This window comes from Anomaloglossus baeobatrachus, chromosome 3, assembly GCF_048569485.1.
Source record: "Anomaloglossus baeobatrachus isolate aAnoBae1 chromosome 3, aAnoBae1.hap1, whole genome shotgun sequence".
Lineage (NCBI taxonomy): Eukaryota > Metazoa > Chordata > Amphibia > Anura > Aromobatidae > Anomaloglossus > Anomaloglossus baeobatrachus.
Genome location: NC_134355.1, coordinates 24,731,024 through 24,748,396, shown reverse-complemented (window position 1 = coordinate 24,748,396; position 17,373 = coordinate 24,731,024). Strand labels below are relative to the sequence as shown.

Sequence of the window (17,373 nt, the reverse complement as noted above, 5' to 3'; positions counted from 1 at the left end):
AGCAGTCTCAGGATTAGACTCCTGATCACCTAGTTCTGTCTCATCATACAGAGAATCCTCTCGCTGAGACCCTGACCAGCGTGATGACGCCGAGGGTCTCTCCCAGCGAGCTCGCTTAGGCTGCCTGGGACTGTCGTCCGAGTCAGAGCCTTCAGCCTGTGATGCCTGGAACCCCCTTGGAGCACGGATTAGTTCCAACTGAGGGGGACCGGGGAACATTGAATCAGCAGTGCCCATGGTCTGAGTGACCGGCCTGGACTGCAAAGTTTCTAGAATTTTTGTCATGGTCACAGACATCTTATCAGCAAAAACTGCAAACTCTGTCCCCGTCACCGGGGCAGGGTTCACAGGCGTCTCTGCCTGGGCCACTACTAGCATAGACTCCGGCTGACGAAGTGGCACAGGGACCGAACATTGCACACAATGGGGGTCAGTGGAACCTGCCGGTAGAGTAGCCTCACATGCGGTACAAGCAGCATAGAAAGCCCGACCCTTTGCGCTTGCCTTGGCACCCTTGCTTTTTGCGGATGACATGCTGTTGTCTCCTCAGAGCAATATAGGGGTATAAGCCAAGAAGCGACCGTACAGTGCAATATATAGGTACAGACAAAAGTACACAAAACAAACACTGTGGCACTAGTGGGGTCAGCACCTAGGTGCTGCTTACCGCCCGCTTAACAGCGGGTGTGTGGTCGCCAGAATCCCCTGTCTGGGTCTCCCAGGGCTATGTCCGTTCTCCAGCTCAGACTGCGTGCAGGAATGGCTGCCGGCGTCCTGTGAAGAGGGGCGGGCCGTGGGCGTGCTGCAGACAAAGAGCGGGAAACTGGCGTCCCACTGTGCCCAGTGAGAGGGCTGGAGTATGTAAATAAGACTCCAGCCCTCGGCGCTGACTATTGTACAGCGTCTCTCCCCTTCCCTGACTGACAGGGCTGGGGGCGGGAACGAAACGTAACAAGGCCGCAGAAGCCGGGGACTAGATTTATAAGCGCTGCCGTCGTAAAAGCACGGTCGGCGCGAAGTCCCCGGCGCACCACAAGTCGCAGCCGCGCCGCAGTCTCCGTGGCGGCCGGCGCGGTAGTTCCCCACACAAACTCACTCAGCTAAGCTGCAGTGAGTATAACCCAAGCGCGCAGCGCTACTGTCCCCGGCGCACTAGAACACCCAGCAACGCTGGAGTGTGTCTGTGCCTGTCTGTACGGGGACACAGAGTACCTGAATGTTGCAGGGCCTTGTCCCTGACGGTACCCAGCTCCGTATCCAGCAGGATCTCCGGGTCTGTGGATGGAGCCCGGCCTCAGAGTCTGGAGGCCGGTAAGATCCCACTTCACCAGAGCCCTCAGGGGGATGGGGAAGGAAAAACAGCATGTGGGCTCCAGCCTCCGTACCCGCAATGGGTACCTCAACCTTAAACACCGCCAACAAGAGTGGGGTGAGAAGGGAGCATGCTGGGGGCCCTAGTATGGGCCCTCTTTTCTTCCATCCGATATAGTCAGCAGCTACTGCTGACTAAACAGTGGAGCTATGCGTGGATGTCTGACCTCCTTCGCACAAAGCTTGAAAACTGAGCAGCCCGTGATCCCACGGGGGGTGTATAGGCAGAAGGGGAGGGGCCTTACACTTTTTAGTGTAATGCTTTGTGTGGCCTCCGGAGGCAGTAGCTATACACCCAATCGTCTGGGTCTCCCAATGGAGCGCCGAAGAAAAACAAAATCACATTAGTGACTTTCTGCTCTGCTTAAAGGGGTTATCCGGCTTCTTTGACATTTTTTTTTTTTATTTCCCTATTGGGCTACATTGGGGCAGGTAAGTAGATAGAGAGCACTTACCTGCCCTGCTGTCAGCCCCTCTCCCCCGGCTCAGAGCGGTCATGTGACCGCTCCTGCCGCGATTTTGCTGCTTCCGGTCATTTCATGTCTACATGGGCAGGGCCATGTTGACATGCAAATGTGGAACAGCTTGTCGCCTCCCTGCTGGGCGGGTACAGTGTGATGAGCCCCGCCCCCTTCCCTGCACCCTCCCACACATTCCCCCGCACCTCTTTTACTTTCCAGTAACCTCCCCCTGCACTGCTGTGGGGTCCGTGACCTGGGGGCGGGGCCTGGCGGCAGCTGCCGTGGTGTCAGCTCCAGCATCGGGCCCCTGCTCAGGATCACACATTCAAATGTATCGGCATCACAGATCACTGATGCCGGTACATTTGAAAGTGCTGATGAGAAACAGCGCAGCGCAGCTTCTCATCACTGTCCCTCCCGCTGTCTGTGCTCTCTTCAGCACAGCGGTGACGTCACTACTGTGCTGAAGAGAGCACAGACAGCGCACAAACGTGCAGGAGCGGCGGGGACCGAGGACAGGTGAGTATGTACTCCACATGTGTTCCCGATGGGGATGGGGGGGCTTGCAGAGCCATATGTGTGCGTGTGCAGAGTCATATGTGTGCGTGTGCGGTGCAGAGCCATGTGTGTGCGGTGCAGAGCCATGTGTGTGCGTGTGCGGTGCAGAGCCATGTGTGTGCGTGTGCGGTGCAGAGCCATGTGTGTGCGTGTAGAGCCATATGTGTGCGTGTGCGGTGCAGAGCCATATGTGTGCGTGTGCGGTGCAGAGCCATATGTGTGCGTGTGCGGTGCAGAGCCATATGTGTGCGTGTGCGGTACAGAGCCATATGTGTGCGGTACAGAGCCATATGTGTGCGGTACAGAGCCATATGTGTGCGGTACAGAGCCATATGTGTGCGGTACAGAGCCATATGTGTGCGGTACAGAGCCATATGTGTGCGTGTGCGGTACAGAGCCATATGTGTGCGTGTGCGGTACAGAGCCATATGTGTGCGTGTGCGGTACAGAGCCATATGTGTGCGTGTGCGGTACAGAGCCATATGTGTGCGTGTGCGGTACAGAGCCATATGTGTGCGTGTGCGGTACAGAGCCATATGTGTGCGTGTGCGGTACAGAGCCATATGTGTGCGTGTGCGGTACAGAGCCATATGTGTGCGTGTGCGGTACAGAGCCATATGTGTGTGTGTGCGGTACAGAGCCATATGTGTGCGTGTGCGGTGCAGAGCCCGATGTGGGGCTGTTATTTGCAATGCTGTAGTAATACCAGGTCAGGTGCTGGGGAAGAATACTGACAGGGACTGTGTGTGCAGGGGGCGGGCAGGGGGCGAGGCTGGACACTGGGGAGGGGCTGGACACTGGGGTGGGCGGTGAAGCTCTGACTGAGGTTCAGCACAGGAAGTGGTCATGTTTGCTGGATCTGAATGTAAACAAGAAGCTGCAGAGAATAAAGGGATAATTCAAGAGGAACAAAAGTTAGAAAACAAAAAATAACAATGTAGGTGTGATTTATATGACAATACAGCACAGATAAACTCAAACATTTTTGTTAAGCTAATGTCGGACAACTCCTTTAAGTGCTGCCCCTCCTTGTTTTGAGGGGTCTCCTATGCTGTAGTTCCAAAGTGAGGTTGGCCGGGGGGGGACCTGAGTCCATTGAAGTCCCCTGTCATTACCTGCGTCCCCTGACAGGTTACCTGCGGTCACAGGTGGAGGACCATGAGAACTCCCAGCTATGACTGCGGGTAACCTGAGTGATGTCACCGCTCATCGCTGCTCAGTCTCTGTCTGAGTTTACAGCGTGCGGTCATGTTCCATGATCGTTTGCTGTGATTCAGATGTAGCAGAGCTGGTAGCGTTTTGGGACCTTGTGTGAAGTCAGTCGGACCTGCAGGGGTGATTTGGGGGTTAATAAAGTGGTGAAAGAGGGCAGGTTTTTTTTATTTTATTTCAAATCAAGGATTTTTTGCGGCGTTTGTGCTTATTTTTTTTCACTTAAGGCCACGTCACACTAAGCAACATCGCTAGCAACATCGCTGCTAAGAAACAACTTTTGTGACGTAGCAGCGATGTTGCTAGCGATGTTGCTGTGTGTGACATCCAGCAACAACCTGGCCCCTGCTGTGAGGTCGTTGGTTGTTGCTGAATGTCCTGGGCCATTTTTTAGTTGTTGCTGTCCCGCTGTGAAGCGCAGATCGCTGTGTGTGACAGCGAGACAGCAACAACTGAATGTGCAGGCAGCAGGAGCCGGCTTCTGCGGACGCTGGTAACCAAGGTAAATATCGGGTAACAAAGAAGCCCTTTCCTTGGTTACCCGATATTTACCTTCGTTACCAGCGTCCGCCGCTCTCACACTGTCAGTGCCGGCTCCCTGCTCTCTGAACACGTAGCCGGACTACACATCGGGTAATTAACCCGATGTGTACTCTGGCTAGGAGTGCAGGTAACAGGGAGCCGGCACTGGCAGTGTGAGAGCGGCGGACGCTGGTAACGAAGGTAAATATCGGGTAACCAAGGAAAGGGCTTCTTTGTTACCCGATATTTACCTTCATTACCAAGCGCAGCATCGCTTCCACACGTCGCTGCTGGCTGGTCACTGGTGAGATCTGCCTGTGTGACAGCTCACCAGCAACCCGTGTAGCGACACTCCAGCGATCCCTGCCAGGTCAGGTTGCTGGTGGGATCGCTGGAGCGTCGCTTAGTCTGACGGTACCTTTACAGATCAGTGATAAGGGGGGGGTGTCTCAGACACCTCCCATTACTAATCTAGGGCTTAGTGGCAGCTGTGAGCTGACATTAACCCCTTATTACGCCAATTGCCACCGTACCAGGGCAATTGGGAAGAGCAGGGTAAAGCATCGGGCTGGTCGCATCTAATGGATGCAACAATCATGGGTGGCTGCAGCCTGCAATGTTTAGGTTGGGGGGGCCCCAATTAGTATAGTTCTCCCTGGCCTGACCAAACTAGCCTCAGCTGTCTGAATTAATCTCGGCTAGGTATCAAAATTGAGGAGGTGGGGGGGTGGCAGCACCCCATTTTTTTTAAAATTAGTTAGTTAAATAAATTTAAAACAGCTGCATGTAGTTCCTCTTATTTTGATACGGATAAGCGCACGGCTGGGGGCTGCAGCCTCTAGCCGTGGGCTTTACCTGTGCTGGGTATTATAATATGGGGGGACCCTGCACCAATTTTTTTTATTTTACTGTACAATATAGACCTGGTCTGTGATTGGAAGCGTCAGCCATGCTGTCAGTCAGCGTGGGGGCGTGTCTGACTGCAACCAATCACAGACATCCATGTGCTGGGGAAGCAGTGCATATGAAGGAGCCTAATGATCGGAACGGGAAGAAGAGTAAGAGGCCACGGGAACATATAGCCGCTCCGGTGATCATGAAGCGCTTGCTCTTACCCCTCTGCGCCGAATTCTGGTTCCCATAGATTATACGGGGACCGGCATCCGGCCAGATACCAGGGATCAATCCCCCGCTGACCCAGAGTCTTGAAAATTCCTTGCTCTTATGCGCACTAATGTGTCTCCGTGGTTACAGAATACAAACAAGCTCTGCATTGTTATTTCCTGCCATTCTTATAGGCAGATTATCAAGAGGAAGGCGTGACTGCAAGATCGGAAGTCCCGTATTATGGTCCGTAACCATGGAGACACAGTTCTGCTCAGGAGCTGTATACACAAAACGGTACTTTTAGTATTTTTTCGAGTTTTTTTTTTCTTAAATAAAAGCTGTAATTTCACCCACATCCATCTATAGTCAGGCATCAATTACCACTGGTTGCATTATTTTCTAATATGCCAATCAAAATTTACATAAAATTAGCATATCTAACACTGTAAAAGAGCAAATAAAAAGCCAGAAAACAACAGTAATTATCAATGCATGTGCTGAAAATCTACAGCCCCAGCATCTCACAGAGCTGTAGTTCTGCAGATAATGGAGGGGGGGGTGTCTGCTAATTACGAGAGTATCAATGATGACTGACCCGGACCCCCACAGGGACAAATCACATCCCCCTTCTGTATGAAGGAGTCCAAGGATGACCAAAGGACATGTAATTACTCACTATAGGTCAGCACTTTAAAAGCTACATGCAGACTATTGTTCTCTGTTATCAGTTAGATAAATGAGAGGAAGTGTGAATACTTCCCTGCCCCCCACCATGATCACCACAACTATCAACAGGTCATGTAAATGCATCAGGTCTCCTGTCCTTACACCATACAGAAATCCTATGGGGAGGAGCTGCCCCCCCCACCCCAATCATTCCCATGGAACCCCCCATTAGTCAGGAACACAATGTATTGGGGGTCAAGATTGCAATTTCTGACCCCAATACACATTCCTAGAGTAATCAGAGGGGGACAGGCTGCACACATTACACCTGGAACTTAGTCTCCATTAGGTCGTGTTCACACCCTGCTTTTTTGCTTCCATCGCAGATTTGTCCCAGCAAAGTCCATGAGAGTCCTGAAGATTTGGTGCAGAAATAAATCTGCATATGTCAATTCTTTCTACGTTTGAACGTTTTTTTCACAGCTAAATGCATAGAAAAAGGCTCAAAAATGCACGATTTTTGCTGCCAGCAGAAGCAGATTTGGTGCAGAAATTTCTGCAAATACTTAGCGTGTGTACATCGCCTCAAAAGGGATATTCCAACCATTTTTTTGTATTGTTATTTTTTTTAATATAAAGCACAGGAGCCCCATTAATATGGTTTATTTCAACTGCTGCTCAACTACAGATTCAGCTTCAAAGAGCCAAGTGGATGGCCCTATTCTTATCTACTAAAACTACATTTCCCAGCAGCGCCCGACTCCTCCTCGGTGCTGCAGGCCGTTCACTCTGCACTTCGTGATGGATCTCAGCAGGGGAAATTCCTACTTCTATGATTTGATCATTTTGAATGTAGTGATTTTGCTTGTTACAATTTACAAAGTCCACATTTCATGGGGAACTTCAGAGCATGATGATGCTCTTTTTGGCATGCAGAGATGAGCATTGAACAGCTGAGCTGTGCTGCAGCAAGCAAGCGGCAAGAAGATCCTTGGGATCTTTAATTAAACAGGGTCATTAAGGGCACCCGTTGGTCGCATATTGGGCAGGGTCATTAGGGACACCCCTTGGTTGCGTATTGGGCAGGGTCATTAGGGACACCCCTTGGTCGCGTAGTGGGCAGGGTCATTAGGGACACCCCTTGGTCGCGTAGTGGGCAGGGTCATTAGGGACACCCCTTGGTCGCGTAGTGGGCAGGGTCACTAGGGACACCCCTTGGTCGCGTAGTGGGCAGGGTCACTAGGGACACCCCTTGGTCGCGTAGTGGGCAGGGTCACCCCTTGGTCGCGTAGTGGGCAGGGTCACTAGGGACACCCCTTGGTCGCGTAGTGAGCAGGGTCATTAGGGACACCCCTTGGTCGCATAGTGGGCAGGGTCACTAGGGACACCCCTTGGTCGCGTAGTGGGCAGGGTCACTAGGGACACCCCTTGGTCGCGTAGTGGGCAGGGTCACCCCTTGGTCGCGTAGTGGGCAGGGTCACTAGGGACACCCCTTGGTCGCGTAGTGAGCAGGGTCACTAGGGACACCCCTTGGTCGCGTAGTGGGCAGGGTCACCCCTTGGTCGCGTAGTGGGCAGGGTCACTAGGGACACCCCTTGGTCGCGTAGTGGGCAGGGTCACTAGGGACACCCCTTGGTCGCGTAGTGAGCAGGGTCACTAGGGACACCCCTTGGTCGCGTAGTGGGCAGGGTCATTAGGGGCATATGCAGTTATCAAACAGATCTTCGGCATAGCGTAGCTGGGCTGTGCAACAAGCCGGTGGTCAGATGTTTTATTACACAGGGTCATTAGGTGCATCGCCGTCCTCTGAACATACTCAACAGGGGAGCATCATTAAGTATTTGCACATGTGATTAATTCTACAAAAACTGAGACCACCTTAAGATTTTCGGAATAAGGGTATGTGCGCACGTTGCTTTTTACCTGCTTTTTTGCTGCTTTTTCTTCTGCGCTGTTTAATGCCAAAATGGATGTGTTCTTCTATTCAAGCAAAGTCTATGGGAATTTGGGTTTCTTGTTCACACTATGTTGTTCAAAATGCTGCCTTTTTGTGGCAGAACTTTGGTCAAAAACTCAGCTTTGCAGTGCAAAACCCAAATGGCAAAAACAATTGACATGTTGCTTCTTTGAAAAGCTGAGTTTTTGACCAAAGTTCTGCCTCAAAAAGGCAGCATTTTGAACAACATAGTGTGAACAAGAAACCCAAATTCCCATAGACTTTGCTTGAATAGAAGAACACATCCATTTTGGCATTAAACAGCGCAGAAGAAAAAGCAGCAAAAAAGCAGGTAAAAAGCAACGTGCGCACATACCCTAACCCTTTAAGACCCTCATGACAATTAGATAAAACCCCACCCTATAGGGGCCTGTCAACTCGCCCCTTTGTGTTTGCTGAATTTCATTGGGCGATGATTTTGTCCTCTGGGAGATGAGCCGCCATTACAAGATGTCTCGTGGAGAACAACGGGAGGTCAGACGAGCATTTCTATGTATGTGGGGGCAGGTAAGCTAAAGGACAAACGACCATTTGGCCGACAGCTGCCGATGTGTAAGGGGGACCTGGAAACTCTCTGGTCATAATGAGCTCACTGACAGATTCTCCGAAAACTCCTTGAGCGACCAGCATTAGAACAAGCTACAGAAAACAAAAACGTGCTTCATTTGTAATGAAACCTCATGGCAAATAATGATTTTGATGTCCCTCCAAAAATATAGTCCCCAGTAGTAGACCATCCCTTTAAGCACGTGCATTTTCTGACACTGACGTGTAAACCTGCACAATCATGCTTATGCTGTGATCCTAAGATAAGGTGCGCACCGTTACTCCCGACACCCCTCTATCGGGATCAGCCGTGAGAACACTGGCGAAAAATGATATGCAAATCAGGCAGGAAGTGCGCTGGGGGCGTGGCAGAAAGTCCATGCTCAGACACGCCCCCAGAGAACTTTCCGACTGCATGCACGAACTGAGACATTGCAAAAATCTGTGCACCCTGTGAAAGGAAGGCAGGAATGTAACCGTTCCTGTAATACAGAAACCTATAGAGCAGGAGGTCCAGGAGGCTGAAATCTGCAGAAAAATCACAGGACAACGGGGCATTAGCGTACACACCCTGGAGAGTAAAACGGTACACACGGACCCCCCCTTTAAGTGAAAAAGAATGCAGACTACTACACCCGGACCCCCCCTTTAAGTGCACAAGAATGCAGACTACTACACCCGGACCCCCCCTTTAAGTGCACAAGAATGCAGACTACTACACCCGGACCCCCCCTTTAAGTGCACAAGAATGCAGACTACTACACCCAGACCCCCCCTTTAAGTGCACAAGAATGCAGACTACTACACCCGGACCCCCCCTTTAAGTGCACAAGAATGCAGACTACTACACCCAGACCCCCCCCTTTAAGTGCACAAGAATGCAGACTACTACTCCCGGACCACCCCTTTAAGTAAAAAAGAATGCAGACTACTACACCCAGACCACCCCTTTAAGTGCACAAGAATGCAGACTACTACACCCAGACCACCCCTTTAAGTGCACAAGAATGCAAACTACTTCACCCGGACCACCCCTTTAAGTAAAAAAGAATGCAGACTACTACACCCAGACCACCCCTTTAAGTACACAAGAATGCAGACTACTACTCCCGGACCACCCCTTTAAGTGCATAGGAATGCAAACGACTTCACCCGGACCACCCCTTTAAGTAAAAAAAGAATGCAGACTACTACTCCCGAACCACCCCTTTAAGTACACAAGAATGCAGACTACTACACCCAGACCCAGGGCCGGCGTCAGCACCCGGCATACCCGGGCAAATGCCGGGGCCCTGGAGAGACGGGGGGGCCCACTCGGCCTCGTCAGTTCTGGTGCCCCTTGGCCGGGGCCCACTCTCCTTAGTTCTGCGGTCCCCGGGCCGAGTTCCGGGGACCGCAGTCCTCGGCAGGAATCTGCGGCGCCGTCTCTTTAAGGCGCGCAGACTTCCTGGTTTGAACTTCATCTGTGGGCGGAGCTACAGACCGGCATCCTGCTCAGTCCCACAGATGAGAGTTGCAGTGCCAGCCAGCGACCCCCAGCACAGCGTGTCCCTCCGGCGCTGTGTGGGCCCCCTCTCCACCGTGACCTGAGCGGTATGTGCCCTCCCCAACCCCCGATTTATGCCCCCCCCCCCCGGAGCCGCGCGTGTCTGTCTCTGCCTGTATGTAGCAGAGCTAGGTGTGTATGTATATAGCAGAGCTATGTGTGTATGTATATAGCAGAGCTATGTGTGTATGTATATAGCAGAGCTATGTGTGTATGTATATAGCAGAGCTAGGTGTGTATGTATATAGCAGAGCTAGGTGTGTATGTAGCAGAGCTATGTGTGTATATAGCAGAGCTAGGTGTGTATGTATATACCAGAGCTATGTGTGTATGTATATAGCAGAGCTATGTGTGTATGTATGTAGCAGAGCTATGTGTGTATGTATATAGCAGAGCTAGGTGTGTATGTAGCAGAGCTATGTGTGTATATAGCAGAGCTAGGTGTGTATGTATATAGCAGAGCTATGTGTGTATGTATATAGCAGAGCTATGTGTGTATGTATATAGCAGAGCTATGTGTGTATGTATATAGCAGAGCTATGTGTGTATGTATATAGCAGAGCTAGGTGTGTATGTATATAGCAGAGCTAGGTGTGTATGTATATAGCAGAGCTAGGTGTGTATGTATATAGCAGAGCTAGGTGTGTATGTATATAGCAGAGCTAGGTGTGTATGTATATAGCAGAGCTATGTGTGTATGTAGCAGAGCTATGTGTGTATGTATATAGCAGAGCTATGTGTGTATGTATATAGCAGAGCTATGTGTGTATGTATATAGCAGAGCTATGTGTGTATGTATATAGCAGAGCTATGTGTGTATGTATATAGCAGAGCTATGTGTGTATGTATATAGCAGAGCTATGTGTGTATGTATATAGCAGAGCTATGTGTGTATGTATATAGCAGAGCTATGTGTGTATGTATATGGCAGAGCTATGTGTGTATGTATATGGCAGAGCTATGTGTGTATGTATATGGCAGAGCTATGTGTGTATGTATGTGGCAGAGCTATGTGTGTATGTATGTGGCAGAGCTATGTGTGTATGTATGTATATAGCAGAGCTATGTGTGTGTGTATATAGCAGAGCTATGTGTGTATGTATATAGCAGAGCTATGTGTGTATGTATATAGCAGAGCTATGTGTGTATGTATATAGCAGAGCTATGTGTGTATGTATATGGCAGAGCTATGTGTGTATGTATATGGCAGAGCTATGTGTGTATGTATGTGGCAGAGCTATGTGTGTATGTATGTGGCAGAGCTATGTGTGTATGTATGTGGCAGAGCTATGTGTGTATGTATGTGGCAGAGCTATGTGTGTATGTATGTGGCAGAGCTATGTGTGTATGTGGCAGAGCTATGTGTGTATGTGGCAGAGCTATGTGTGTATGTGGCAGAGCTATGTGTGTATGTGGCAGAGCTATGTGTGTATGTGGCAGAGCTATGTGTGTATGTGGCAGAGCTATGTGTGTATGTGGCAGAGCTATGTGTGTATGTATATGGCAGAGCTATGTGTGTATGTATGTGGCAGAGCTATGTGTGTATGTATATAGCAGAGCTATGTGTGTATGTATGTAGCAGAGCTATGTGTGTATGTATGTAGCAGAGCTATGTGTGTATGTATGTAGCAGAGCTATGTGTGTATGTATGTGAGAGAGCGATTTGTGTATGTATGTAGCAGAGCTATGTGTGTATGTATGTAGCAGAGCTATGTGTGTATGTATGTAGCAGAGCTATGTGTGTATGTATGTAGCAGAGCTATGTGTGTATGTATGTAGCAGAGCTATGTGTGTATGTATGTAGCAGAGCTATGTGTGTATGTATATAGCAGAGCTATGTGTGTATGTATGTGGCAGAGCTATGTGTGTATGTATGTGGCAGAGCTATGTGTGTATGTGGCAGAGCTATGTGTGTATGTGGCAGAGCTATGTGTGTATGTGGCAGAGCTATGTGTGTATGTGGCAGAGCTATGTGTGTATGTGGCAGAGCTATGTGTGTATGTGGCAGAGCTATGTGTGTATGTAGCAGAGCTATGTGTGTATGTGGCAGAGCTATGTGTGTGTGTGTATGTGGCAGAGCTATGTGTGTGTGTATGTGGCAGAGCTATGTGTGTGTGTATGTGGCAGAGCTATGTGTGTATGTGGCAGAGCTATGTGTGTATGTAGCAGAGCTATGTGTGTATGTAGCAGAGCTATGTGTGTATGTATATGGCAGAGCTATGTGTGTATGTATGTGGCAGAGCTATGTGTGTATGTATGTGGCAGAGCTATGTGTGTATGTATGTGGCAGAGCTATGTGTGTATGTATGTGGCAGAGCTATGTGTGTATGTATGTGGCAGAGCTATGTGTGTGTGTATGTGGCAGAGCTATGTGTGTATGTGGCAGAGCTATGTGTGTATGTGGCAGAGCTATGTGTGTATGTGGCAGAGCTATGTGTGTATGTATATAGCAGAGCTATGTGTGTATGTATGTGGCAGAGCTATGTGTGTATGTATATAGCAGAGCTATGTGTGTATGTATGTAGCAGAGCTATGTGTGTATGTATGTAGCAGAGCTATGTGTGTATGTATGTAGCAGAGCTATGTGTGTATGTATGTGAGAGAGCGATTTGTGTATGTATGTAGCAGAGCTATGTGTGTATGTATGTAGCAGAGCTATGTGTGTATGTATGTAGCAGAGCTATGTGTGTATGTATGTAGCAGAGCTATGTGTGTATGTATGTGGCAGAGCTATGTGTGTATGTATGTGGCAGAGCTATGTGTGTATGTATGTGGCAGAGCTATGTGTGTATGTATGTGGCAGAGCTATGTGTGTATGTGGCAGAGCTATGTGTGTATGTGGCAGAGCTATGTGTGTATGTGGCAGAGCTATGTGTGTATGTGGCAGAGCTATGTGTGTATGTGGCAGAGCTATGTGTGTATGTGGCAGAGCTATGTGTGTATGTGGCAGAGCTATGTGTGTATGTAGCAGAGCTATGTGTGTATGTGGCAGAGCTATGTGTGTGTGTGTATGTGGCAGAGCTATGTGTGTGTGTATGTGGCAGAGCTATGTGTGTATGTAGCAGAGCTATGTGTGTATGTGGCAGAGCTATGTGTGTATGTAGCAGAGCTATGTGTGTATGTAGCAGAGCTATGTGTGTATGTATGTAGCAGAGCTATGTATGTAGCAGAGCTATGTATGTAGCAGAGCTATGTATGTAGCAGAGCTAGGTGTGTATGTATATAGCAGAGCTAGGTGTGTATGTATATAGCAGTGCTATGTGTGTATGTATATAGCAGAGCTAGGTGTGTATGTATGTAGCAGCGCTGTGTCTGTATGTATGTATCCAGCAGAGTTGTGTTGTGTGTGTCTGTATGCATGTATGATGTGTATCTATGTATGTCAGTGTATATGACTGTATAGATGTGTCAGTTCTATATGTATTTTTGTGAGTTTGTTGTTAAATATGTATATGTATGTGTACGTATGTGTGAGTCTGCGTGTGGATGGGGCCCACTGGGACTCTTCCGCCCGGGGCCCACAAAAACCTGGAGCCGGCCCTGCCCAGACCCCCCCTTTAAGTGCACAAGAATGCAAACTACTTCACCCGGACCACCCCTTTAAGTAAAAAAGAATGCAGACTACTACACCCGGACCCCCCCTTTAAGTGCACAAGAATGCAGACTACTACACCCGGACCCCCCCTTTAAGTGCACAAGAATGCAGACTACTACTCCCGGACCACCCCTTTAAGTGCACAGGAATGCAGACTACTACACCCAGACCACCCCTTTAAGTGCACGGGAAGTTTATTATACCAGGATCACTAAGTGCACAAGAGCAGATTACAGCAGGACCACCCCTTTAAGTGCACGAGGCTCTTTCTGCTGCGACATTACAGATGGCCGCGCCGTTTATGTAAAAGTCGCAGGAGCGCACTTTATGCCGGAAGTGTCTCCCCCTGCCCGGGCACTCCGCTCCGCACGGATCCCGCCGCCGCCCCCCAGCCACTGTGCCGCCGCCGCCGCCGCACCATTACCTGCACCATGATGGCGAGCCGCAGAGACTCCTTGGCGATGTTGTCCCCGCATTTCTTGCAGGAAGCCCGGCCGCTCTTGGCGTACTCGGCTCGGTACAGCTTCTCGGAGGCCTCGGCCATGTCTGCAGGAAGAAGGGATGAGAGCGGCCGGCAGGACGCGGACACCAGCACAGGAGGACCAGCGGCGTGCAGCCAGGAGCCCGCCACACAACGGAGCAGGCAGCAGCAGCCGAGCACCGAGCGCGCCCCGCACCTCACACTGCAGGCTGCGGATCGGCCAGCGACTACTCCCCCCTGCTGAGCAGAAGAGACCAGAGAGGAGATAACGGGGCTGGGGCAGGACGTCACGTGCTCTGGATACTTGGGGCTGTTTGTGTTTTTCCCCTCAAACCACGTGACTTTGCCTTTCCCCTCAACCCCCCCGTAAAGTCAGAGGAGGAAGCCCCAGTGTCCCCCCCAGTGTGGGGCATCCAGCACTGCTCAGCTGGGAGATTTATTAACCACTCCATGACTGGGGGATTTTTAATTTTTGTGCTGTCGTTTGTTTGTTTTTTTTGTTTTTTTTTAACCCCTCCTTCCAAAACCAATATTTTTATTTTATTTATAATTTTAGCAGGATTTTAAATGACTTTACTGTACAATGCACTGAAAAGGAGGGAAAAAACTAAAATTTTGAAAAAAACATAATTCTGCCATTGTCTTTGGGGTATTCTTTTTACTGCGTTCATTGTACGGTGAAAATGACCTGACGATGCGATGCTGCAGCAGGATTACGGCGATACCAAACAGTATATATATTTATTAGCAACTACAAAAAAAACCAGAAAATAAAAAATTAAAAATGCTTTTGATTATTTTTTAATTTTTTTTTTTTTGGGGGGGGCGTTGTAACTTATAGATGAACTAAATTTATATTTTGATGCATCGGACCTTTATGGGCACAATTTATTTATTTATTTATTTTTTTTAAATATATACTAGCTGTACTGCCCGGCTTCGCCAGGGTTAATGACTGCTGTTAACAAAATAGAATGTATTAACAAAAATGTATTCTGCACACAAAAACCACAAAACAAATAGATAGAAATGTAATTATAATGTCTGTCTCCCCCTCTGTATATATCTCTCTATCTCTTTGTCTATCTGTCTGTCTGTCTCTGACTGTCTCTTTCTCCGTCTGTCTCAATCTCTTTCCCTGTCTGTCTATCTATCTCTGTCACTTTCCCTGTCTGTCTCTTTCCCTCTCTTTCCCTGTGTCTGTCTCTTTGTCTCTTTACCTGTCTTTGTCTGTCTCTTACCCTGTCTGTCTGTTTCCCTGTGTCTGTCTCTGTCTGTGTCTGTCTCTTAACCTGTCTCTCTCTTTCCCTCTCTTTCTCTGTCTGTCTCTTTCCCTGTCAGTCTGTCTTTGTCTGTGTCTGTCTCTTTGTGTCTGTCTCTTACCCTGTCTATGCCTGTTTCTTACCCTGAAAAAAAGGGAACCAGCACGATCTGAAATTGGCATGCATCAAATAAAAAGTGAAAATTCACAAATTTATTCCAACTGTACTATGATAAAAAAATGAGATTTTTAGCAAATAATTGATCAATTTTTTGAGCCACCCCTGCCAACGTCACGGCAAATCTCAATAGGGGGGTCCTACTCTACATTCTGTATTTCATGTGCCATGCAGCCTCCTAGATAAAGTTAAAAGCAGAACCATAATAGAGCACACATACCTGCAACCTGTATATATAACCGCTTCTATGTTGCAAAAAGGCACTTGTGGATAGAGACCAGCCCAGGTCCCAGCATGTGGAGCAAGCCCTACACATACCAGGACTATATCAGAACTGATCCTCCCAGTGTCAAACAGCAACCATTGATAAAGGCGGACCAGATCCAAGAATGGTGCTTAATTAGCATTGCCTGTGGAAAGGGGTGAGGTAACTGAGTCTGAACAGCTACCAACAGGAGGAATATATTGCAAACCAAAATCAGGCGTGCATGGCATGGTGTTGGTCAGACACCAGATTTGTAGCATAACTACTTTTTGCAACATAGAAGCGGTTATATACAGGTTACAGGTATGTGTGCTCTATTATGGTTCTGCTTTTAACTTTATCTAGGAGGCCGCATGGCACATGAAATACAGAATGTAGAGTAGGACCCCCCTATTGAGATTTGCCGTGACGTTGGCAGGGGTGGCTCAAAAAATTGATCAATTATTTGCTAAAAATCTCATTTTTTTTTTTATTGTAGTACAGTTGGAATAAATCTGTGAATTTTCACTTTTTATATGATGCATGCCAATTTCAGATCGTGCTGGCTCCCCTCTCTCTCTGTTTCTTACCCTGTCTGTGTCTGCCTCTTTCCCTGTCTGTCTCTTTCCCTGGCTGCATTGTGACACGCCAACATTCCATATAAGGGCGTGGCTGCGCATTCTGCTGAAGTTCTGGCTGCACTGTGGCTCCCAGCTCCATTCGCTTTAATGGAGGCAGGTTTTTTGGTGAATAACTGTAAAGCGCGGGGTTAAAATTTTCCCTCAAAACATAGCCTATGACGCCCTCAGGGTCCAGAAGTGTGAGTGTGCAAAATTTTGTGGCTGTAGCTGTGACGGTGCAGATGCCAATCCTGGACACACACACACACACACACACACACACACACACACACACACACACACACACACACACACACACACACACACACACACACACACACACACATTCAGCTTTATATATTAGATAGATATATATATATATATATATATATATATATATATATATATTTTATTTTTTTCTCATTTGGACAAAGGGTTAATTTTAAATATGGTTAAAAAAAAATTCTATTTGCACTTTTTTTATTTTAATTTTTTAGGGTTACATAGGGTTGATTCAACTACTCTAGCCTCAAGCTCGCTCCTCCGGCCAGCAGCTTCTCTGTAAATGCAGCCCTGGGCCTGTGGTAAGTCTCTATCTCTGGACAGGGGTGTAATGGTGAAGGCCAGGGTTTCTGTGAGACCTGTAGAATGGAGTGGCTTCTACCAAGTCTGTCCAAGGAGGCCTTTTTTAGCTGATGGCCTTAGACAGATCCCAACATTTAGGAAACAAACCTTTAGTTAGGCCTCTGTCACACACCCGTGAAAATCACGCACATGTTTCACGGACGTGTCAAAGATGCAGATTGTCCTCGGTGTGCAGTGTGTATGGCACACGTGTGTTCTCCGTGTGTTATCCATGATAACACACAGAGAACGGGAACTTGTTGCTCACCTGTCCCTGGCGTCGCTGTCCGTGGTGCTGCCGACTCCCCGCTGCTGCTGCTTCCGGCCGCAGTGAAGTGAATACTAAATGAGCATAATGAGTGGCGGTCGGTAGCAAGTGACAGCA

The 17,373-nt window shown here is 48.6% G+C and overlaps 1 protein-coding gene across 1 annotated transcript in view; it reads right to left on the bottom strand.

Moving 5' to 3' along the window:
* Positions 1-14,277, bottom strand: part of PARP1 (poly(ADP-ribose) polymerase 1) — a 153,863-nt gene extending 139,586 nt beyond the window's left edge. The window contains exon 1 of the mRNA XM_075339063.1: positions 14,005-14,277. Within this exon, the coding sequence (XP_075195178.1) occupies positions 14,005-14,124 (120 nt within the window). The 5' untranslated portion in view covers positions 14,125-14,277. The remainder of the gene's footprint in view (positions 1-14,004) is intronic.
* Positions 14,278-17,373: the final 3,096 nt, after the last annotated feature.